The following is a 26,937-nucleotide window of genomic DNA, read 5'->3' on the forward strand; positions in this document are numbered from 1 at the left end:
AAGCAGGAAAGAATACATATCAGGATTATAATCATGATTCCATAGGGACCCTCCTTGCCAAAGATAGCCTAGAGAGAATGACAATGAAGAGGATGAAGAAAATCAAAGATACAAGACCCAAAGTCAGTAGCCACCTTAACACTGGTACCGCTGCAACTTAAATTACCTACACAGAGGCCCAGAAAACCCTAAGCCACAAGATGGCAAACAGACAAAAACAACTGATCCACCAGTTGAGAATTCCTCTACTCCTTAGACTCAGCAGGGCTGGGCTGAGTAAATGCCAGCTTACTATTTCTACTATCATTTGATGTAATCATCTAACAAGAAGTAAATATGAAATTTCAGCAATAAGAAATGAACAAAAGATTGGAACCAAAGACCTTAAGTGCTTGCTTTTTACCCATTGACCCGATAACTAGCACTATCTGGATTATCTATGCAGCATGGGGTTATTATTATACTTACCTAAAGATGTCTTTTTTAGTAATAACCAAAGGCATTTTTTAAAAAAGCATGGTTTTTCTCAATACACCTTTAAAGCTTTCTAAATTGTTTCATGTCTGGTCAAGTTGAGATTTATAAGAACTTAATGTTTAATTTGTAATAGATTTGACTTTTTCAAAAAAAAGTCAACAAACTGCAAGTACCTGTTAATAAAGGTCTTAAATAATAATCACCCCCTTTTTGAATAAGCCAAAAATAATGATAAAAACTTTAAGACAGGGTGAACCAAGTGAAAGATAAAAAAAAGAGAGAGTGACAGAGTCAGAAAAAAGTACCTATGTTTTTTAAGAAAGAGAAGACTGTGAGTCACTATATTTTCTATTCCCTCCAGGTAAGTTTCAATAACTACCAAGAAGATTATCAGGTGATACAAGACTATTAAGGCTCATTAGTTAATTTCATATGGTTACCAAATTTTGAAGTCTCAGAAAGCATTCATTTTTTTAAAGCTACTATTGCCATCCCTATACCATTATTAAAAATGTTCAGCAGAGGAGACAGGCAGATGTTGAAGCATAATGTATCCTATTTATTGCCTTGGCATGATAGCTGAATTCCCTGGAACATCTTATTTTATAGACAAATATTATCAATGTGAAATGATTTGGGGCAAGAAATTTTGAAACAAAGTTAAGCCAAAAACTAACTCCTTTCTGATAACAGAGATAACTGAAAGAATAAAAGTACACGCAGGAATGAAATGGTCGGATAACACTCACCTCTTCCACAAAAGACCAGTACTTGCAGTTACTGCAGACGCTCCCAGGAAAGCCACCACCATTAGTCTTCGCCTGATCTGGGTGGGATGTGATCCTCCATGGTACCATCGAAAGCCCACAGCTAGTTCTGCCAATGCAGAAAGTGAGTTAAGACGAAACATCCTGTGGACAAAAATTAGAAATGTCACTCCTAGCTAATGGTATGACCGTGGGGATGATGATGATCGTATCAACATCACCAACAAACACTGATTAAGTACCGTGTTTCCCCAAAAATAAGACCTACCCATAAAATAAGCCCTACCAGGATTTCTAAGCATTTGCGCAATATAAGCCCTACCCCCAAAATAAGACCTAGTCATGGGCATGGCTATGCAGCATATCTGTACAACCCATGCATTTCCTCATGGAGCAGTAAGGAAGACAAGCAGCCCTTCTCATCTGCCCCATCATGACAGCTACTATCCCAGAGGTGACCGGAAAGGTGGGGGCAGCCATCCTGTGCATGCTGCAAGCTGAGGCTTTGAGGGGAAAATAACACATCCCCTGAAAATAAGCCCTAGGGGGTCTTCTTGAGGAAAAATAAATATAAGACCCTGTCTTATTTTCAGGGAAACATGGTAGTTATTTTATGGCAGACACTATTCTAAACACTTCGCATGTATTATCCCATTTAATACTCAGAACAATCTTATGAGAAAAGTACTACTTATTAACCCAATAGATCAAAATACAATTAGAAAACAGAAACCATGTGATAATTTGAACAGGAACATTTAATATAAAACATTATTAATTACAACATATTAACTATTCATTATTAATTACAACATATTAACTGTTGTAATATTAATTAAAACATATTAACTAACTAACTCTGTCACTCTCCCAGTAGATGCAGGGAGCAGCCACTACTTCCAGAACTGACGCAGAGTACCAAGAAAATACCAAATCTATAAAAGGTCTATTTTCACCACGGCTGAAATCTAGACCTTGAGGAAATGACACAGTCACACATCTTTGAGAAATTTACTAAGAAGCCACACCAGCAAAACTCACTAGAAAGCCACTATCTGTGATGTTACAGCAAGTCATCTACTAGGAATACTCATGCCAGTGGAAATTGAGAAAGTAACCTTTGGGGTTCCTGGGGAAGCCACCCATGAGGAGATGCCGAAGTATGCAATTCACTGAGAAACTGTATGCAGGAATGTTGCTGCCAAAACTTCTCAGAGATTGAGTGCCATTGAGTGTCCCACTAGTCCTTGAATGCCACAGGAGCAAGAAGCAAAGAGCACACTAGAATAAGGAAGAAACATCCCTCCTATTCCAGTGTCCCTCTAATCTCTATACTGACAAAGCTTCACAATAACTGGCAAAGGAAAAACTTCCAGTATTACAAACAGGACAATGAAAGATGAATTTAAAGCTGTAAAGCAATTAATTGAAATTCCTTTAACATTTTGTTTTATATCAGAAATATCTGTATTGGCATATATTACTGCTTAATAAACATTCACTCTTTCTACAGGGAAGCTGCTCATGACAGTAAAAAAAAAAAGTAAATTAATATAAATTTAGAAAAAATTTAAAAAATAATAAACATTCATTCTCTCATTTCCCATCTCATGGCAAAGACTATTTTCCCACTCTTTTAATTTTAGGTGTGTGTCTTGCCATGTGCTTTGCTTTGACCAATGGAATGTGGACTAGTTCCACAAAGTGCTTTTAAGAGGTGTTGCTGTTCACCTTTTTGTGCTCCTGTTGTCCGTCAAGAGAAGATCATGCCTCAAGGAGGCATTATTTCCTTCAACCTGGGTTCAATATGAACAGACTTCAGACTGGAATAAACCATTGTTTAAGCCTAGCTGAGCCAGCTGAGCATAACTGACCTGCAGAATTCTAGTGAGAAAGAAATGTTTGTTACAGTAAGCCACAAAGATTTGGGGGTTGTTCGTTGCCACAGTGAAAGCCAACTAATTCAGCATCCAAGAGAATACTGGGAAGTGCTCATTCAACAAGAATTTATCAAGTTCATATTGCATGTTCATCCCTGTGTGAGACCTAAAAGGCCCCAAATTTTTGGCATTCTCATTAAGCAAAATACATATCAAACATTTTTAAAATTATACATTTCTAAAATGCTATCTTAAAGAAATAGAAAAATATTATGGTATAAATGATAGAAAATGTAAAATAAAAGACTAAGTTATGACTGGGTTAGTCAGCAAGGGCTTTTGTTCAGTCTTAAGCCTCAGAACAGTGTAAAATTTTGATCATGTGATAGAAATGTCAGGAGCACCCCAAAGCCTTAGGATCATTTTGGGCACCTTCATCCAGAGAATTAAAGTAAAATGATTTTTTCCTCTAGACAATGACCTTGAGAGCTCAGTTTATTCCCTCATTCTTTTATCCCACGAGGCAGACTTAAGGAGGAAAAGGCATTTCTTTCTGGTTCCACTTTTTTGCAGTGGTAATTCATTCAAATTATACAAAGTATCCATGCTTTCTCTTTGATTTTTCTCAAAGCATAGTTCACTGTTTCCTAATTTAAATTACCTTGCACTTTGTAAACATCTTCCTATGGCAATTAACATATTTGTTCATACATAAGTTTGCCTTTCCCACCTGGCTTTGAACTTCCTTCAAGGCCAGAATTAATTTTTTTCTCTTTATGAACACATAGTCAAACACAGGACTTGTTATATTTATAGGTGCTTAAAATACTTGTGATCTATTTTATTTTCACATAAAAAAGGTCTGAATACAAACTATACAGGTACTGCTTCCTAACATTTAAGTATACTCTCAGCCCCTAATTGACTAAGAAAACTGTATCTTTTATTATTCAGATTCATCAGGTTAGACTACTTAGCTGTCTCTTAATATCACTGACCTGGTTACTACCAACTCCTCCCTCGGACCTATACCTATAATCTCTTAAATAAACCTTGCTCCTTGACCGCCTTCATCCAATCTAGCTTCAATTTCAAAGTTGGAGCTAAATTCTGCACTCATAGACAAAGTAAAAGATGGTTAATTTCTTCTCCTATTTTCTATGACCTAAGCTTTAGAAACAAAATTCTTATATCCCTACTCAATCCCAGAAATCACCTCATTTTATTACATATACTATCTAGCAAAATCCAGCACCAAGGAGGCTGTCCACTATATTTTCTTCCTGTCTGACAACTTCTGATTCATTTTCTTTTCTGGCTCATTTTAAAATTAATATTTCCCAAATTCACATGTGTATTCACATAAATAGCATTGTTTTTGGCTACAGGAAAAATGACTAGCTAATCAGAAGGCTGAGGCAGGGGTTAGCTTGAGGCCAGGAGTTTGAGGTTATAATGAGCTATGATTGTACCACTGTACTCCAGCCTGGGTGACAGAGCAAGACTTTGCCTCTATTTTATAAACAAAAAACAACTATGTTTGTGTATCTATCCACACAGCCAAATACATTTCAGATATACATTTGCATTTAACGGCAGAATACAAGGTAACATGCACATGCCAATTAAAACTAAAATACATATATGCAAGGTGTTTTTTTTAATTTATAAGGAAATTTTAGATGATGCAAATAAAATTCACTGCTCCCCTGGGCATAATTTATTTAAACTTTTTCACTTAAGAGAAAATGAAGTCATGCCCAGAAGGCTGATGTTGTATTGTCCTCATCCAAGAACTATCATTTACCAGCCTGACCACTGAGCTCAGGCCCAATAATTTCACAACAGTCAACCCATATGATAAGCTTCCCTAGTGAGATAAGCCTTACTTAAATTAAATTCATATCCCAACACTGTGATTATTGATTGGCACTTTCTGATGCAACTTGCCACACTATTAGAATTCCAGGCCATATGTTTTTCCTGACTTATAACATCTGCTTGCAACTTTTCTATTTGACTTGCCCTCTTGCATTTCTGACCTGTGACAACTGCACATTTAAAGACAGACTGCTTGGCTCTTCCAATCCTGGCACTGGCCTAAATAAACCTCTGTGGTACTGTTAACCAACAGTACACTGACACTATTGTTGAAAGCAACATCTGCTAACTCTGAAGCCAATATACATTTCTGAGATTTATCCAAATCTAGTTACCAACAAAACCTAGATCTCAGTTAAATAAAATGTCAGGGTTCCAAAGTGTTTAGTTTACATGAACAAAGAGCTTGAGAAAAGAAGAACTGAGTGTCCTTTTGACATATATTTCCAGAGTCTAATACAGCATCTGGCATAGCTAGTAGATGTAAGGTTCAGTGCACCTATGACCCTGGAAATATGGCCGCACTCAGAGAACTAAATTATAAAATAAGCACTATCTGGGATGTCCTGAGACAAAGACTCAACCTATTATTCATCACAGTGGCAGCTATATCCTAATCACAGAATTGAATTAAGTTGGCCATCAGAGCTTCAGCCATTAAGTATCTGAATTATATACTTAACTTGCCTTTATTTTATTTCTGTGCTCACTAGGTAACTTTATGATTATAATTTGGCTTCCTTTGTAGATTGTCCTTGAAGAGAGAACATGCTGATGAAAAGGTGGGAGTATCTAGTTCTCATGGCAGCTATACTTCTAATGGTAAATTAATAAATGGGCAATGTGGTTTATAATTTTAGTTTCCCATGAAATTAGCCTAAAGAAGCTTCTCTGAATCCTATCAATTCCAAGGCACTGATACAATCTAGATTGGGGACTTTTAAGGTTTGGTCAGACCTTGGATTATGGTCACGTCTTGGCTCCCTGCCTCACTATTTCATTCAAACTTCTACCCCTGAAACAGATGCCAGTGACAACTTCCCCATGGTTTTGGATGGCCAGAGTCATCATATCTAGGCAACACTCATTTTCCTTCTACCCTGGTATAATCAGGTTAGTAGAAGGCAATAAAGAGTCTATAAAGAAGGGAAAATGAAGAGAATATTGATTTGCTAGACATGATACAGGTTTTTGTGTGGAACAAGCAAGAGTATGTCAACCTAAAAAAGACACTAGAGAAAATTATCTCCAAATATGCTGAGTTTACTAAGTAAAGATGAGAAAGGAGGATTATAATTTGGAATGCATGGAATGGCAAACCACCAGTGCCCCACTGGTATGGGAAGCTTTTTACTAGAAAAATGAAAAGGTTTTTATAAGCTGCTTAGAAACAGAGTTCATTGGTTCCAGACGCGCAAAGTCAGAGTACAAAGCATCAGTACACTGGTGAATATGTGCCATGAGCGGGCAAATGTTCTTTTAGACCTTCTTATCTGAATTACTGTGGTCCTAAAGAATGTCTAGAGATAAACTTTGTGAAAGCAGGAGATGCATGAAGGATGTGAAAAGGTTTCTTGTGGAGGTTTTTAGAAAGTCCCTGGAAACAGTTCTTATCTCAGATGTAAGCACAAGCCTCCTCTCCTTAGTACCTCCCTGGCCCTACTTTGTCTGAGTCTGACAAAGTGATTTCATCCTACTATTTGCAACTTACACAAGTACTTGGGGTTTGTTTTTTTTTACATTTTTAGTAGTTTTCACTGTACTGATATTATACAAATACATTTTCATTGTTGAAAACGCTGTACAGAAATACATAAAAAAATTAAGTTTTCTTTTTCAAATATGGGCATACTTTTATTATATTTCACTTTATTGTGCTTCACAGATACTGCATTTTTTACAAATTGAAAGTTTATTGGTGGCAACTCTGCATCAAGAAGTCTATCGGTGCCATTTTTCCAAAAGCATGTGCTCACTTATGTCTCTGTCACATTTTGGTAATTCTCACAATATTTCAAACTTTTTCATTATTGTTGTATTTGTTATGGTGGTCTGTGATCAGTGGTCTTTGATGCTACTATTGTAATTGTTTGGGAGTGCCATGAACCATGCCCATAGAAGATGGCAAACTTAATCAATAAATGTCATATATGTTCTGACTGCTCCACCAACCAGCCATTCTCCCATCTCTCTGCCTCTCTTTGGACCTCTCTACTCCCTAAGACAAAAATAATATTGAAAGTAGGACAATTAATAACCCTACAATGGCCTCTAAGAATTCAAGTGAAAGGAAGAATCACATCTCTCACTTTAAATCAAAAGTTAGAAATGAATAAGCATAGTGAGGAAGGCATGTCGAAAACCAAGAGAGGCCAAAAACTAGACCTCTTGCACTAGTTGGCCAAGTTGTGAATGCAAATGAAAAGTACTTGAAGGACACTAAAAGTCCTACTCCAGTGAACACATGAATGATAAGAAAACTAAACAGCCTTGTTGCCATTATGAAGAAGGTTTTAGTGGTCTAGATAGAAGATCAAACCAGCCATGACATTCCCTTAAGCCAAAACCTAACACAGAGCAAGGCTAACTCTCTTTAATTCTATCAACACAGAGAGAGATGAGGAAGCAGCAACAGAAAAGTTTGAAGCTAGTAAAGGTTGGCTCCTGAGGTGTAAGGAAAGAAACCATCCTCATAATGTAAAAAGGCAAGGTGACGCGACAATGCTAATGTAAAAGCTGCATCAAGTTATCCAGAAAATCTAGCTAATGTCAATGATGAAGGTGGCTACCTTAGACAACAGATTTTCAATGTATAGAACAGCCTTACATGGTAAGAAGATGCCATCTAGAATTTTCATAGCTAGAGAGAAAAAGTCAATGGCTGGATTCAATGCTTCAAAGGACAGGCTGACTCTCTTGTTAGGGGCTAAATGCAGCTTGTGACTTTAAGATGAAGCCAATGTTCAATGACCAGTCAAAAAATTCTAGGGCCGTTAAGAATTATGCTAAATTTTGGCCACATGTGGTGGCTCACACCTGTAATCCCAGCACTTGGGAAGCTGAGGCAAGAGGATCACTTGAGACCAGGAGTTTAAGACCAACCTGGGCAACATAGTGAGACCCTGTCTCTACAAAAAATTTAAAAATTAGCCAGGCATGGTGATACATGCCTGTAGTCTCAGCTACTTGGGAGGCTGAGGCAGGAGGATCACTCCAGCCCAGGAATTCCACAGTACAGTGAGTTATGATTATGCCACTGTACTCTAGGAGACAGAGTGAGACACAATTTCTTAAAAAAATTTTTTAAAAAGTAGTAAATCCTATAGCATAGTTGACTGAATATTTTAAGCCCATTTTTGTGATCTACTGCTCAAACACATTCCTTTCAAACTATTACTGCTCATTAACAATGCACGTAGTCACCTAAGAGCTCTGATTAGACATACAAGAAGATAATATTTTTATGTCTGCTAACACAACATCCATTCTGCAACCCATGGATCAAGGAGTAATTTCAACTTTCAAGTCTTGTTAGTAAAGAAATGCATTTCATAAGGCTATAGCTGCCACAGATAGTGATTCCTAGCGTTGGATATGGGCAAAGTAAATCGCAAACATTCTGGATTTACCATTCTAAATGAGAACAACTGCCATTAAGAACATTGATGATTCATTGGAGGAAGTCAAAATATAACATTAACAGGAGCTTGGAAAAAGCTGATTTCAACCCCTCTGGATGACTTTTAGGGGTTCAAGACTTCAGTTGACGAATTAAGTGCAGATATGGTGTAAATAACAACAGAACTAAAATTAGAAGTAAAGCCTGAAGATGTGACTGAATTGCTTCAATTTCATGAAAAAATGAACAAATGAGTTGCTTCTTATGGATGAACAAAGAAAGTGGTTTCTGAGATGGAATCTTCTACTTCTACTGAAGATGCTGTGAACATTGTTGAAATGACAAAAAAGGATTTAGAATATTACCTAAAATTAGTTGATAAAGCAGTGGCAGGGTTTGAGAAGACTGACTCCCATTTTGAAAGAAGTTCTACTGTGGGTAAAATGCTATCAAACAGCAATGCCTTGCTATAGAAAAATCTTTTGTGAAATAAAGAGTTGTTCAATGTGGTAAATCTCATTATTGTTTTAAGTAATTGTCTTGCCAGTTGCAGTGGTGCACACCTGTACCAGCTACTCAGGAGGCTGAGGCAGGAGGATCACTTGAGCTTAGGAGTTTGAGAGGATCTTAGGCAACAGAGTAAAACACCATCTCAAATAAAAAGAAACAAAAGGTAAGAATTTGCCACAGCCACCCATCTTTGACAACCACCACTGCTAGGGTTTAGATATGATTTGTTTAGCCTTGCCAAGTCTCATGTTGAAATTCAATCCCCAATGTTGGAGGTGGTGCCTGGTGGAAGGTGTTGGGTCATAGGGGTGGGTCCTTTATGAATGGGTTGGTGCCATTCTCACCAGGAGTGAGTTCTTACACTTAGTTTCCCCATAATTGGTTGATGAAAATAGCCTGGCACCTCTTCCCCTGCACCCCTCCCTCTCCGCCTCTCTCTTTCTCTCTTGCTTCCCTTCTCACCATGTGATCCACACACTCAGGATTCCCTTTTTCTTCCACTATGAGTGGAAGCAGCCTGAAGCCCTCACCAGAAGCAGATACTGGTGCCATGCTTCTTGTACAGCCTGCAGAATCATGAGATAAATAAACCTTTTTTCTTTATAAATTACCCAGCCTGAGGTATTCCTTAATAGCAACACAAGTGAACTAAGACAACCACCTTCATCAGTCAGCAGCTGTCAACATTGAGGCAAGACCACCCACCAGCAAAAAGACCACCCACCTGCTGAAGGCTCAGATAATCATTAGCATTTTTTAGCAATGATGTGTGTTTAACATATGAACTTTTTAAAAAGATACAATGATATTACACACTTAATAAACTACAGTATAGTGTAAACACAACTTTTATGTGTACTAGGAAACCCAAAAATTCGTGTGACACACTATTGTGATATTTGCTTTATTGTGGTGGACTGGAACTGAATCCACAATATCTCCAAGATATGCCTATACCTAAAATTTCACCATTCTCTCTAGAAGAAACCTCAGAAAGCAGTTCAGTGTGTATGTTCCCTGAAATTTTTCTATATATTTACATATAAATAATATCACATATTGTCTGAGTCTGTTATGGCTGCTATAGCAAAATACCTTAGACTTGGTAATTTATCAACAACAGAAAATTACTGCTCACAGTTGTGGAAGCTGGGGAGTCCAAGATCAAGCAAGGGACCAACAGATTCGGTGGCTTGTGAGGGAATATTCCTCTTAGATGGAGGCTTCTTACAGCATCCTCCCATGGCAGGAGACGCAAGACAACTCATTTCAATCTCTTTTATAAGAGCGCTAATCCTACCCATGAGAGCAGACCCTTCATGATTTAATAACTTCTCAAAAGGCCCCTACCTCTTAATACTATTATATTGGGTATTGGGTCCAACATACAAATTTTGGGGGAAACTGACATTCAGACTACAGCACAAACACCTATGTATACTCACATATTCAGCATTTGAGATGCTTTAAATTATGCTTTGTTTTATATAATGGGATCACACCATAAACACCTGTAATTTTTTAAAACTTAATACAATTTAAAATCATTCCATCAATCCATCAAGGGATATATTGATCATCATCATCATCATCTTCTTTTTTTTTTTTTTAACTACCACAGAGTATTTTATTCTATGACTGTTCTACAATTTAAATATTTGACACTATAGTTAGGTTGTAAAAGAAAAAAATGTTTTTCTATACTCTCAGCAATTCTGATACCAAATGTTATCACATTTGATCCACACCAACAACCCATTCTTTCACTTTCCGGACACCAACTGGGTATACAATGACTCAATTAAATTGTGACACTGACTACCTGGTGTAAGTGAAGATCTCACAGGTTAAAGGACTCAGTCACAGAAGACTGCACAACTTCAAATGCCAACTAAAAACCTAGGCCTCCCATGCTTCTGACTGACAAGCTATAAATTGAGGGTTAGCGGGACCCCTGCCTTGGGTTCAATAATTTGCTAAAATGGTTCACAGAATTCAGAAAAAGTTTACTTCCTACTACTAGTTCATTATAAAGGATACAACTCAAGAATAGCCAAATGGGAAAGATACCGAATGGAAGAAAGCCAAGATACGATGAAGGGCACAGAGCTTCCATGCCCTCTCAAAGCATGCCATTCCCAGTACCTCCATGTGTTCATCAACCCAGAAGCTCTCTGAACCCCTTTGTTTAGGACTTTTATGGAGGGTTCATTACATGGGTGTGATTAAATTATTGGTCATTAGTAACTGAGCTCAATCTCCAGCCTCTCTCCCTTCCCTGGAGGTAGGGGATGGAGAGGCTAAAAGTTCCAACCTTCCAATCACATGGTTGGTTCCTCCTGCAACTGGCCCCCATCCTTCAAGAGTGACCTCAGTAGCAAAAACTCAGGTATTATAGAAAGGGGCTCATCATGAATAAAGAAAGATATTCCTCTCAAACCTACCACTCAGAAGATTTCCAGGCTTTTAGGGGCTCTGTGTAGGAACCTGAGGGCAAAGACCAAATGTATTTTTCTTATGGTGGTTTCCACACTTTGCTATTATAAACATGGCTACAGAGACTTTTTCCCATATAGATTTATTTTTATTCATTTTTATTCAAGTATATCTGTGGGACAGATATCTGGAAGGGAGATTGCTAGGTTAAAAGAGGTGTGAACATCCTTAAATTTGACTGATGCTGCCAAATTACCCTTTAATACTGACATTCCAATTTACTCTCACCAGCAAAGTATGAGAGTACTCCTTTTCCTATATTAGCTTCAGGGTGAGCATCCCTACTCCAAAATGTGAAATGCTCCAAAATCTGAAACATTTTGAACACCAACATGATGCTACAAGTGGAAAATTCCATATCCAACACATTATTTTCTCACTGTTTTAATGGAAAGTCATATTTTAATGGAAAGTCATATTTTTTACTATTAAGTACTTACATGTGAATAAGTATTAGAAGATGATTGCTTATTGGTAGCATCTAGTTTCAGAGTCAGGAATGATGGTTATGCCAAACAACCACAGATCATCCACATGGATGGTGTAGGGAGAAAGTACCCCTGGTCTCTTAAAGGTTTGTTAAAAAATCACTGACATGAGGCAGAGTGATTAATAAAAGACATAGAAATTTATTTAACATGTATGCACAGGAGTCTTCAGAATGAAGACCCAAAGACACAGGGAAAAGTGTCCATTTTTATGCTTAGGCTTATCAAAATATGGACAGCCATGTAGAAACATAATTGGACAAAAAGGGTATGATCGAATGCTAATAGGCTGAGTGGGGAAACCCAGCAAGGCCTGTGTGTATGGATTTTTCTTGGTCTCTGTGAGCATGTGTTTCTTCCTTCTAGGTGTAGGGTAGGGCCCTCTCTGGAATGGGGGTCTTACGAGTTACAGTCAAACAAAGTAGGTTAGATATTTTTTTATGGCCAGTTTTTACAGGGAATAATTTTAGGTTTTATGGCTGGCTTTCAGGAAAAGGAGTTCTGGTTCAGGGAAAAATGGGACTAAGAAGCAGGAGGACAGGAGAATGTCAGAGAAAAACTTTTGCATCTGAGGCCTTCATTTTGGGGCACTGTTTTCTGAGCCCCATCAGTGGCTATGATACTCATGATACCAAGGTGACACCTTTGCTTTTTGACGGTTCAATGTACAAAAAAATTGTTTCATGTACTAAATTACTTAAAATACTATATAAAATTATGTGCAAGCTATATGTATAAAGTCTGTATGAAACATAAACAAATTTCAAGTTTAAACTTGGGTCCCATCCCTTCCTAAGATATCTCATTATATATATACAAATATTCCAAAATCCAAAAAATCCAAAATCCAAAAGGCTTCTGGTGCCAATCATTTCAGATAAGGGCTACTGAACCTGTATTATCAATCTTTTCCATTTATATAATAGGTAGAAAAAAAATGATATCTAATTTATATATTCCCTGTAATAAATGAGTTTGATAATCTTTATTTTTCAAGAGTTCATCACTATTGTTCTGAGAGCTATTAGAATATTAAGTTATATTTATTTTATTTTGTTCCAGTCTATTCTCAGCCCTAAGGTTTCATCTTTTCTTCACTATAACAAGAGGGGCATACTTTTCACATTGTTTTAGATACAAAATAATGTTTTGGTATGGATGTAATACCCACTATTCCATCCAATGTTATTTCTGAGTGGAATGTTATGTTTATTAAACAATGCTACCCCAGTCTACACCCTAAAAAAAGCTAAAACTTTCAACTTGAATCATTTCAATACTTTTCTGATTCAATCTGAGCTCCACCAGTGCTGACTAGGTAGATTTTTTTACCATCTAAGCTTTTGCTTTCTAATGACTAATTATACTTTCAAAATACTTGAATAGATTTTCCATTCATTACTGAAAAGAATGATGTAATCTAAACAGCAACAAAGTTCTCAAAAATATCCCACAAGTTTCATTTCCAAACTACTGGAGAAAAAGATTACACATCATTCTGCAAAATTTACCTTTTAAAACAGAAAAAGAGGAAAAAAAAGACAAGTGAAAATCTGAATGAATTATAATGGTAATAAACAAGATGCTAAACTCTACACTAAAAATTACAGTATGCCCAATTCAACTAAGTGACATAATTACCTTAGTGTTTCATAACACAAATGAATGTACTTTTTCTTAGCCTATTTTATTAAAGCTGCAACCTAGAACAACTTACTACATAGGCAGTAGTGCAAACATAAACAAGTGCATTTATTTCACTAATATCTGCAATGCTGCTTCTTTGTAAAGATTGTGTGCTACCTTCAAAATATGTACAATCTATGAAAACAATAATTGCCATGAATACAGAAGAACAGTGAAAAAACTGAGCATCTGCTATGGCTGTATTTAAGATTTATGGGATTTATGAGAGCCAATTTGAGAAGCTTCAGATTAGTCAGCCAAGTTTTTCCATGTGAAGACTATAAGAATTATTGTAATTAACATATTTCCATAATTTCATATTCAGAATTTATATACCTACTTAAGTTCTTAGTTTAAAGCTTGCTAAGCTAGTCTTATGAATCTAATGAAAGCTGAAACATGAGTACTGTGCAGAGGCACAAAGCCTAATACAATACTTTGTGCACTAAACATATTCAAATGTTTGTTGATTTAAATAGAAAGATAATAAGTTGAATAATGCTAAATCATTTAAAATATGACTGTATAATGAATAGGCTTTGGTATGGAAATGAGGATAGTCAAGTTTCTTGCTTGGTTTCATCACTGTTTCTATTAGGTTGGTGCAAAAGTAATTGCTGTTTCAGACCATGAATTTTAAATCATTATAACTAGGCTTAAAGACATCTTCAATAATCAAAATAGGAACTATTACAATCAACACATTTTTGCCAGTGAGAAAAAAGTTTATTTGTTACTGTATTGTAAAAATCCAAGCTTTGGGATTCCACAAACTCTTGGAAAGCATTTTCTGCATTCTGCTGGTTGTGAAAGTGTTTTTCCTGCAAAAAGTTGTCAAGATGCTTGAAGAAAGTGGTAGTCATTTGGCGAGAGGTCAGGTGAATATGGCAAATAAGGCAAAACTTCATAGTCAAATTCGATCAACTTTTGAAGTACTGGTTGTGCGATGTATGGTTGGAAGTTGCCATGAAGAAAAATTGGGTCCTTTCTGTTGACCAATGCCAGCTGCAGGTGCTGCAGTTTTCAGTGTATCTCATCAACTTGCTGAGCCTGCTTCTCAGATGTAACGGTTTTGCTGGGAATCAGAAAGTTGTAATGGATCAGTCCAGCAGCAGAACACCAAACAGTGACCATGACCCTTTTTTGTGGTGTAAGTTTGACTTTGGGAAGTGCTTTGGAGCTTCTTCTCATTCAACCACTGAGCTGGTCATCACTGGCTGTTGTATAAAATCTACTTTTCCATGCATGTCACAATTAGATCAAGAAATGGTTCATTGTTGTGTACAATAAAAGACTTCAAAACAACGATTTTTTTTTTTTTTTTTGAGACAGAGTCTCGCTTTGTTGCCCAGGCTAGAGTGAGTGCTGTGGCGTCAGCCTAGCTCACAGCAACCTCAAACTCCTGGGCTCGAGTGATCCTTCTGCCTCAGCCTCCCGGGTAGCTGGGACTACAGGCATGCGCCACCATGCCCGGCCAATTTTTTTTTTTTATATATATATCAGTTGGCCAATTAATTTCTTTCTATTTATAGTAGAGACGGGGTCTCGCTCTTGCTCAGGCTGGTTTTGAACTCCTGACCTTGAGCAATCCGCCCGCCTCGGCCTCCCAAGAGCTAGGATTACAGGCGTGAGCCACAGCGCCCGGCCAAAACAACGATTTTTTTTTTGATTTTCAGTCAGTTCATGAGGCACCCACTCAATTGAGTTTTTCACTTTTCCAATTTGCTTCAAATGCCAAACAACCATAGAATAATCAACATTGAGTTCTTCAGCAACTTCTCATGTAGTTGTAAGAGGATCAGTTTCTATGATTGCTCTCAATGGGTTGTTGCCAACTTCCAATGGCCAGCCGCTGCATTTCTCATCTTCAAGGCTCTTGTCTCCTTTGCAAAACTTCTTGAACCACCACTGCCTACTGTTTGTTCATTAGCAGTTCTTGGGCCAAATGCATTGCTGATGTTGCAAGTTGTCTCTGCTTCTTTATGACCCATTTTGAACTCACTAAGAAAATTACTCGAATTTGCTTTTTGTCTAACATTATTTTCATAGTCTAAAATAAATATAAACAGCAAGTAATAAGTCATTAGCAACAAAACATAAAGTGAGAAATGTGCATTAAAATTATATATAACATAACCACATTCAAGAATGTATTCCAACATCAAACAGCAAATTTCAACCACGCTAAAACTACAATTACTTTTGCACCAAACTAATAGATGCATGTCTTAGACATGTAACATATCAAACACTGTTATTTTCTATACTATTTCTAGGACCAGCCCTTCTTAAGGTTCAATTGAAATCCCACCTCATCCATAAAAGATATATAAAAGCATTGCTACTCTTGATTTCTTCCTCTGAATTCCCATAGAACTAATATTTTTTACCACTATTATAGTGCCTTGCTTATTAAGTCATTTTTATTTTATATATATAAAATATATATATATCTTTATATATATATAAGATATATATATATATGTATATATATATATATATATATATATATATGCCAACTTGCCAAGAAGACTGCAAACCTAAAGAGATAAAGTATGTTCCAGGCTTCTTAGTATTTCCAGTGCCAATTAAAGCATCTGAAATTATCACCAACAGTAATAACGAGTATTACTGTTCAAGTAGAATAGAGTAGAAACCTAAGGTTCTCATCAAGCTCTACTATTGGCCAATATGGACCAGTAAAAGCCTTCTTCACTCTAAGATTGTATTCTGGAAGATGCAGGGTACTAGTGGTACTTATTTCTAACTCTTTTCTGGCTTTAAGAGTTCATATCAAAAAATAAAATGTAAAAGTATTTTGTACATTTTGGAGGAACAAGGCTATCCTGAATAGTTATTAAAGAGATAACATCATATATTAGTCTCATTTGTTTAACCAAATTTCACATAATCTAAAATGTCCAAATGCCATTATTTCATTCAAGTCATTAGCTATTCATTGAACAAGGTATTGTAAAGGTACTGCAAGAAGCACAAAGATAAACAAAACATAGTCTCTGTCTACAAACACCTTATAATTTGGCACTGGAGATAAAACAACTATTCAGATAAACATAATGCAAGGCAAGAAAAAAGGTAAGGACTATAAGAACATATTAACAGGGGTTCAATTACATTAGGCTGGGAAGTGAAAGGGGCTCAAGAAAGCCTTCAGGAAGATTTAGTTAGGGTAGAAAAAAGCTAAGCATTCTTTATAAAAGAGTTTGGCTGAATGCATCACTTAGCAATCTCTCTCATTTTATTACTAGATAATAACATAGGCATCTGAAGACTGGGATAAGCTACTGGAAATATAATCTTTACTGTAAAACTATGATACCACTCAAAACATAACACTATATTAGACTTTAATTATGTTAAATAATTTTAAAAATACCTCCACAGATGTCTTTTAGATGAAACAAATCAGACTGAAAGTTCTGCACTGAAGACACTAGGATGACTGCCAATATAGAGTAGAGATTAATGTTTGTGTCCAGAAAAGATACATTTTCATGGCTCAATATTACTGACAGAATAAATGAGGAAAGCTCATACTTCAGCTAAGCATGTACAGAGAAGAGAGTATTTTCCAACAGTAGCGAAAAGAGCTATTTTAAATGATCTGGATGAGAAAAGAAAGTTAAGTCATAGAAATCTCTACAGTATAAAATGATATTTGTAGAAACAAGAATCATCTTGACAGAACTTTTGTGCATATTCTTGTTGAAGGAGGATTCTATCAAAAAGCTGGTCAACATTCTATGGTATTTCACCTATGGATACTCTATGAAACTATCATTTATCTATCAAGAACCTTCATGGTTCACTTTCTTAACACACACACACATATACACACATACCATAGAGCCTTTTTATTGCAATAATAAAACCTGAAACTTACATCTGGTGAAGGAAGAGGCAGCAAAGAATGAAAAATTCCTCTTCCAAATAACTGCACAAGAAAACAAAGTGTAGAAAAGAAAAATAAATCAACCAAAGAAATAGTCTATTTAAAACAAAAACAGTGGGAGCAATAGCTCACACCTGTAATCCTAGCACTCTGGAAAGCTGAGGCAGGAGGATCGCCTGAGGTCAGGAGTTCCAGATGAGCCTGAGGAAGAGTGAGACCTTGTCTCTACAAAAAATAGAAAAATTAGCCAGGTGTGGTGGCATACACCTGCAGTCTCAGCTACTTGGGAGGCTGAGGCAGCAGGATCATTTGAGCCCAAGAGCTGGAGGATGCAGTGACTATGATGCCACTGCAGCACTCTACCCGGAGGGCCCAGCCCAAGGTAACAGACAAATTCTTGTCTCAAAAAAAAAAAAAAAAGAGAGAGAGAGAGAGAGAGAGAGAGAGAGAATGAAGAAGAGAACTAGCAATAGGGGCCTGCGATTAATATAAAAACACCACAAGTAAAAGTAAATCCACACTAACTCTGAAAATATTTTTTTAAGAAAATGTCTCAATAGATCAGAGCAAACACTATAAGGCAAGGAACTTAAAAGTACATATTTGAAAAGGCTGTCTCCATAACTTGCAATTTTAAGAGGAGAAAAATAGCCTAAACAAGATCATTGGTAAGGTATACCTTATGGATATATGCCAAGCATACACACTGATAATAAAAAATACACCCTTTTCTCAAGTGCCCACAGAACATTAACAAAAGTAGATTATATATTAGGCACAGGAAAACATAAAAAATAGAAATATTACAAACAACACTTTCTGAAAACAATATGACTAGCAATTAATAACAAAAGATCCGGCCGGGCGCGGTGGCTCAAGCCTGTAATCCTAGCTCTCTGGGAGGCCGAGGCGGGCGGATTGCTCGAGGTCAGGAGTTCGAAACCAGCCTGAGCAAGAGCGAGACACCGTCTCTACTATAAATAGAAAGAAATTAATTGGCCAACTAATATATATACAAAAAATTAGCCAGGCATGGTGGCGAATGCCTGTACTCCCAGCTACTTGGGAGGCTGAGGCAGGAGGATTGCTTGAGCCAGGAGTTTGAGGTTGCTGTGAGCTAGGCTGACGCCACGGCACTCACTCTAGCCTGGGCAACAAAGCGAGACTCTGTCTCAAAAAAAAAAATAAAAAATAACAAAAGATCCTATCACCTAGAAATAAAAAGAAAACTATTAATAACAAGGGGAAGAGAAAATATAAACTGAAAATAAATATTTTATTATTTTTGTTGTTGATGCATAATAGATGTACATAGTTTCAGGGTAAACTGATGATTTAATACATTTATACAATTTATAAAGATCAAATAAATGTATCTGGGATTTCCATTACCTTAATATTTGTCTTTTCTTTATGCTAGAACCATTCCAAATCTTTCCTTCCAGTTAAACTACAGTCACCCTACTGATTTATCTAACACTAGGTTTTATTTCTACTATCAAACCATATATTTGTACCCATTAATCAATTTCTCTTCCTCCTCCTTTTCCCCCTACCCTTCCTGATCTCTGATAACCACCAATCTACTCTCTATCTTCGTGGGATCCACCTTTTTTTTAGCTTCCACATATGAGTGAGAATATACAATATTTGTCTTTTTGTGCTTGGCTTATTTCACTTAATGTGATGACCTCCAGTTCCATCTATGTTGCTGCAAATGACAGGATTCCATTCTTTTTATGGCTGAATAATATTCCATTTTGTATATATACATTTTATTTACTCATGCATCCATTGAAGGGCACTTGGGTTGATTCCATATTTTGGCCATTGTGAATAGTGTTGCAATAAACCTGGGAGTACAGATGTCGTTTTGATATATTGATTTCCTTTCTTTTATATATACACACCCACGAGCAGAACTGCTGGATCATATGGTAGTTCTATTTGTAGTTTTTGTAAGGATCCTTCATACTGTTTTCCATAGTGGCTGTACCAATTTACATTCCCACCAAAATTATACAAGGGTTCCCCTTTCTCTGCATTCTCTCCAGCATCCATTATTGCCTGCCTTTTGGATAAAAGCCATTTTAACTAGGGTGAGATGATATTTCATCGTACTTTTGATCTGCATTTCTCTGATGATTAGTGATATAGAGCACTTTTTCATACACCTGTTGGTCACCTGTATGTCTTCTTTTGAGAAATATCTATTCTGATCTTTTGCCCAGTTTTAATTGGATTATTTGCTTTTTGCTATTGAGTTGTTTGAACTCCTTATATATTCTCATTATTAATCCTTAGCCAGATGGGTAGTTTGCAAATATTTCCTACCACTCTGTGGGTTCTCTCTTCACTCTGTCAATTTGTTTCCTTTGCTGGGCAGAAGCTTTTCAGATTGCTGCAATCCCATCTGTTCATTTTTACTTTGGTTGTCTATGCTTTTGAGGTCTTACACAAAAAAATCTTTTACTAGACCACTGTCCTGGAGCATTTCCTCAATGTTTTCTTCAATAGTTTCATAGTTTCAGGTCTTAGATATAAGCCTTTGATCCATTTTGATTTTTGAAAAATTTATTTTAATAATGATAATGAAGATACCAATTACCAGAATCCACTGGAAACATTTAAGTTTCAAGGAAAACTTCACGGAACAGTTATGAAGGAAAAAATGCACAGAACTTAACACTTCTACCAGTAAAACTGAAACAATGAAAATAAATAAATTTAAATTCCAGGCTCAAAAGAACACAAAAGAAACAAAAAAGTAAACTAAAAGAAGTATAAGGAAATAATAAAAGCCCAAATAAATGAGATCAAGAAGACAAAAGTAATACACCTAATAAATTAAAATCCTGTTTCAAGAAAAATTAACAAAATAAACCATTAGCTAACTCAATCAAGAAAAGGAGGTGAGAGGACAAAGCACAAATAACCTTTGAAACAGAAGAAAGTTTAAATATCATGAGACTACTTTGCTGACATCTATGCAAATTAATTTTTCCCTGTATTTTTTAATTCAAAATATTAAGGGGGTACAAATGTTTTGTTATATGGATACCTTGTATATAATGCTTACATTGGGGCTTTTAGTGTGCCAATCACCTGAATAGTGTTCATTATACCTGATAGGTAAGTTTTTACCCCCCACCTTGCCCTGCTTCTTGATTTACAATGATATTTACATCTCTTTGTACCTGTGTGCACCCACTGATTAGCTCCCAATTATTATAGAGTGCATGTAGTGTTTGTTTTTCCATTCCTGAGATACTTCACTTAAAGATAAGTTACAGTTTCATCCAAATTGCTATAAAAGACATTGTATCATTCCTTTTTATGGATGAGTAGTACTCCATGGTGTGTGTGCACCACATTTGCTTAGTTCACTCATGAATTGATGGGCACCTAGGTTGATTCCACATTTTTGCCATTGTGAATTGTGCTGCAATGAACATTTGAGTGCAGGTGTCTTTTTGACAAAATGACTTCTTTTCCTTTGGGTAGATACCTAATAGTGGAATTGCTGGGTCAAATGGTGAGTCTGTGTTTATTTCTTTCAGGAATCTCCATACTGTATTCCATTGAGGTTGTATTAATTGGCAGTCCCAGCAACAGTGTATAAGCATTCATTTATCTCTGCATTCATGCTGGCATCTATTGTTTTTTGACTTTTTAATTATGCCCATTCTTATAGGGGTAAGGTGATATCTCATTGTGGTTTTAATTTGCATTTCCCTGATGATTAGTGATGTTGAGCATTTCTTCATATGTTTGTTGGCCATTTGTCTATCTCCTTTTGAAAAACTTCTGTTTGTGTCTTTTGCCTACTTTTTAATGGGGTTGTTTGTCTTTTTCTTGCTGTTTGTTTGAGTTCTTTGTAGATTCTGAATATTAGCACTTTAACAGATGTACTGCTTGTGAATATTTTCTCCCATTCTGTAGGTTGTCTATTTAGTCTGTTGGCAAATGAATATAAAAACCTAGGTAAATAAGAAATTATCTAGGGAAACAAAGATAACCAAAATTGACCTCGTTAGGGTTAGCTTAAACAATCATTACAGAAGTACCCCATTAAAAAAAGCACAAATAGGCCGGGCGCGGTGGCTCACGCCTGTAATCCTAGCTCTCTGGGAGGCCGAGGCGGGCGGATTGCTCGAGGTCGGGAGTTCGAAACCAGCCTGAGCAAGAGCGAGACCCCGTCTCTACTATAAATAGAAAGAAACTAATTGGCCAACTAATATATATAGAAAAAATTAGCCGGGCATGGTGGCGCATGCCTGTAGTCCCAGCTACTTGGGAGGCTGAGACAGAAGGATCGCTTGAGCCCAGGAGTTTGAGGTTGCTGTGAGCTAGGCTGACGCCACGGCACTCACTCTAGCCTAGGCAACAAAGCAAGACTCTGTCTCAAAAAAAAAAAAAAAGCACAAATGGTTTCATATGGGAATTTTAACAAACCTTCAAAGACAAAATAGTCCCAAAACATTCAAAATGAAGCAAGACTTCCTAATTCCTTCTATAAATCAAATATAACATTGATACCTAACCCTAATAAATACATAACAAAAAGAAACAAAAACTGTGTAGGAAGAACACTCATGAACACATGTAAAAATATGAAATAAAACATCAGCAAACAGAATCTAACACCAAAATTTAAAGATAATAAACCATAACAAAGCAGAATGTATTCCAGGAATGCATGATTTCTTCAAGTACTGTCAACAAGGTACATCACATTAATAGATCTAAGGAAAAAAATCATATGATCATCTCCACAAATGCTGGAAAAGATTTCAAAATTCAATATCAACTCATTCAACAAATGGTGCAAGAACAATTGCATAAGCACAATTCATAATTGCAAGGCTGTGGAAACAGCCCAAGTGCCCATCAATCCAAGAATGGATTAATAAAATGTGCTATATGTATACCATGGAGTACTATTCAGCTCTAAGAAACAATGGTGATATAGCACATCTTATATTTTCCTGGTTAGAGCTGGAACCCATACTACTAAGTGAAGTATCCCAAGAATGGAAAAACAAGCACCAGATATATTCTCCAGCAAACTGGTATTAACTGAGTAGCACCTAAGTGGACACATAGGTACTACAGTAATAGGGTATTGGGCAGGTGGGAGGGGGAGGGGGGCAGATATATACATACATAATGAGTGAGATGTGCACCATCTGGGGGATGGTCATGATGGAGACTCAGATTTTTGGGGGGAGGGGGGGAAATGGGCATTTATTGAAACCTTAAAATCTGTACCCCCATAATATGCCGAAATAAAAAAAAAAAAGAACAATTGCATAGCCATGTGCAAACAATGAACCTTGATCCTGACCACACACCATATGTAAAAATTTACTTGAAATAAATCATAGACCTAAATATAAAACCTAAAATTATAAAACTTAGAAGAAAATCTTAGTAACCTCACATTTGGCAAACATTTCTAACTATTATACAAGAACGAATGAAAAAAATGAGCAAACTATAAAAGAAAAAGATATTAAACTAGATTATATCAAAATTCAAGTCTTTTGCTCTTAAAAGATGTTGTTATGAAATCTCAGCCATAGGGGAAAAAATCTGTAAAACATATATCTGATAAAATATTTTTTGAAGAATATGTAAAGAACTTTTACAACTTAATCCAATTTTCTAAATGGACAAAAGGTTTAAACAGACACTTGCCTTTATAAAAGGAAAAGGTATGGAAATTATATACATAAAAAGAGGTTCAACAGCAGTCATCAGTGAAATGCAAATTAAAACCAAAATGAGATGCCAATACACACCCATTTGAAAGGCAAAAATGTAGAAGTCTGAACATCCCAAGTGTTGGCAAGACTGTGGAGCAACTGGGACACACAGTGCTGGTGGGAAGATAAAATGTACAACCACTTAGAAAACAGTTTGGCAGCTCCTCAAAATGTTGAACAGTTAGCATATGACTCAGTCATTCTACCCCCAATTACCTGAGAAAAATGAACATGTGTTCCCACAAAAACTTGTACACAATTGTTTTCAGCAGCTTTATTTATAAGAGCGGAAAAATGGAAACAATCCCAAGGATCACCAGTATATGAATGGATAAACAAACTGTGGTACATCCATACAATATAACACTATCCAACAATAAAAAGGAATAAATTATTGATACATGCAAAGCATGGAAATATTTTTAAATAGCTATGCTGAGCAAAAGGAGAAGACAAAGAAGTACATACATTATGATTCCTTGTATATAAAATTTTAAGAAATGCCAATGATAATGACAGAAAGCAAAACAGTGGTGTATTAGGGGTAGAGGCAAAGGAATGGACTGCAAAGGAGTACAAGGAAACTTTATGGGTTGATGAAAATGTTCATATGGATCATGAAGATGGTTTCATGTACATATGCACAAATATGTCAAATGTCACCGAATTGTACATTAAAAATGTGCACTTCATTGTGTGGAAATTATACCAAAATAAAGCTGCTATTTAAAATCATTACTCAGGCTGGGCACAGTGGTATGCCTATAATCCCAGCTACTCAAGAGGCTGAGGCAGGACAGCAATTTACAAAAATAAAGGTCTTCTTGACCTCCTCTTTCTGCCTTGTCCTGCCTAAAGCTAGGTCCCTTTACAATGCTTGCTTATCAATCAGAGACAATAGCACCAGGGTATCTAGCAACAAACTACTCTTCCCATACATTTACCTTCCCACATTTTCTGCTTTTTGGAAGCCAGAAGATGCTCTTTTTTGTATTGTCACTATACAGGATTTATGGTTCTTTGTTAAATATTATTTACACAAGGTCCTTAAGCCACTGCCTTGAGAGAAAAATACTTTTAAAATGAGGCTTCTCCCCCATGATGGGTACAGCATGGGTCAATAAACTTCTGCTGGTTTTTCTTTTGTTAATCTGACTTTTGTTTTGGAGAGCATCTCGACTAAAAACCTATGAAGGAAAGAAAAACTTATATTTTCTCCTCTACAATGCATACTTTAGTCCTAAAGCCAATTATCTTCTTTAATGGAGAAATATCAGAGACATTCCCACTAAGAAAAAGGAATAATGCAAGAATGCCTACTACTCCACCACTGTTCAACAGAGTCCAATAGGAACTGGTTAGTATAAACAAGAAAATGCAATTAGATACAAGAACTAGTAGAGAAAAGTAGAACTATTTCTATTTGGAAATGATATGATAGTATACCTGGAAAGTGCAGTTTCCCAAATCAAGGCACTATTGGCATTTAAGGGAGATAATTCTTGATTGTGGGGGGCTGTCCTGTGCATTGTAAGATGTTTAGTGGCATCTCTGGCTTTTATACTCTAGATACCAGCAGCACAATCCCCACCCAGTTACAACAACCAAAAATGCCTTTAGATATTAACAAATGTCTCTGGGGGAAGGGGGTGGAGGGGATGAGTGTATACTTATATATAATGAGTGCGATGCGCACCACCTGGAGGATGGCAACGCTTGAAGCTCTGACACGGTGTGGTGGGGAGGGGTGGCAAGGGCAATATATGTAACCTTAACAATATTTGTACCCCCATAATACGATGAAAGAAAAAGAAAAAGAAAAAAAAATGTCCCTGGGGGATAAAATCAGCCCAAGTTGAAAACAAATTCCTTGAATTAATTATAAAACTAACTCAATACCAAATTCCAGTAAGATGACAGATCACGAAATTAACATACAAAAATCAGTAGCCTTCTTACACAAAAAGAATAGCCCATTAAAGGACATAATGGTAGCCCAAACCTCAATTAGAATAGCAACAAAGAAGATTAAGCAGTTCTGAAGACTCAAATGGAATCTTTACATTTGATTTAAGACAAGGCAATCAAACATCATAAATGTAACCAGTCTCACTTATTCATTTATGTATTTAATATTGTTTCAATAAAAATACCAACATGCTTTATTTCTTATGGAATTAGACAAGTTTATATGAAAAACAAACATGGAAAAATAGTAAGAAAAATACTAACAAAGAAAAACCTAGGAAGATGGAGGAGAATAGCTCTATAAAATATTAAAACATATGATAAGGCTATTATAATTAAGAGCAGGGAATTCTGATATTTATGAATACGAAAATGGATCAATGGAATTGCATAGAAAGACCAGAAACAGACCCAAATACATATGGAAATTTGATAAATGTTAAAACCATAGGAGCAAAGATAGACTTGTAAAAACAACTCATGTATTTCAGAAAAAAACTAAAAGCTACTGCTATTGTAATTTTGGTATATTAACTCCACACTTTGTTTTCTACGTAATTTAAGAGTCTAATGCATTTTAAAGAATTATTAGTTTATGGTTTTGAGCACACAACATATAAAGATACAATTTTGTGACATTAGCAACAGAAAGGGGTGAGGATAGAGCTGTTAAAGGAGCAGGGTTTGTGTATGTTATTAAAGTTAAGCTATTATAAATTCAAATTAGAGTATTGTAACTTTAGGATGTTAAGTGTAATCTCTATGGTAATCACAAAGAAAATAGCTATAGAATATATACAAAAGAAATGAAAAAGGAATTAAACATTTCATTTAAGAAAATCATTAAACACAAAATAGTAATGTAGGAAATGAGGGACAAAAACCTATTATAAGGCATATAGCCAGGCCTGGTGGTACCTGCCTCTAGTCCAATCTACTTGGGTGGCTGAGGCAGGGGAATTACTTGAGTCCAAGAATTCAAGGCCAGCCTGGACAACATAGCAAGGCCCTATCTCAACAACAACAGCAACAACAACAACAAAAAAAAAAACCTATAAGGAATATAGGAAACAAATAGCAAAATGACAGAAATAAGTCCCTCATTATCAGTAATTACTTTAAATGTAAATGGATTAAGCTCTCCAATCAAAAGACAAACACTGGCAAAATGGATTTTAAAAAATGACCCACCTATACACTGTCTACAAGAGATTCACTGTAGAGCCAAAGACACAAGTAAGTTTAACAGGAAAGGCTAGAAAAAGACATTCCATGCAAATAGTAACCAAAAGAGAGCAAGGGTGGCTATGTTAATACCAAACAAATAGACTTTAAATCAAAAAAGGTTATAAGAGACAGTGAAACACATTATATATTAATAAAAGTTTCAATACAGAAGGAAGATATAACAATTGTAAACATTTACCTACCTGATGACATACCAACAAAAAATATGAAGCAAAAACTCACAGAAATAAAGAAAG

General features: G+C 36.1%; 1 protein-coding gene across 3 annotated transcripts in view; it reads right to left on the reverse strand.

Moving 5' to 3' along the window:
- MICU1 (mitochondrial calcium uptake 1) overlaps positions 1–26,937 on the reverse strand; it is a 246,858-nt gene that overhangs the window by 189,181 nt on the left and 30,740 nt on the right. For 2 of the 3 annotated variants that reach the window (XM_012762546.3, XM_012762541.3), the window contains exons 2-3: positions 23,522–23,599; positions 1,227–1,388 (exon numbers count right to left, since the gene is read on the reverse strand). In XM_012762546.3, coding sequence (XP_012618000.1) covers positions 1,227–1,388; positions 23,522–23,556 — 197 coding nt within the window. In that variant the 5' untranslated portion in view covers positions 23,557–23,599. The remainder of the gene's footprint in view (positions 1–1,226; positions 1,389–23,521; positions 23,600–26,937) is intronic. The other variant, XM_076010083.1, reaches the window with a different exon arrangement.

Source organism: Microcebus murinus, chromosome 14 (assembly GCF_040939455.1).
Source record: "Microcebus murinus isolate Inina chromosome 14, M.murinus_Inina_mat1.0, whole genome shotgun sequence".
Classification (NCBI taxonomy): Eukaryota; Metazoa; Chordata; class Mammalia; order Primates; family Cheirogaleidae; genus Microcebus; species Microcebus murinus.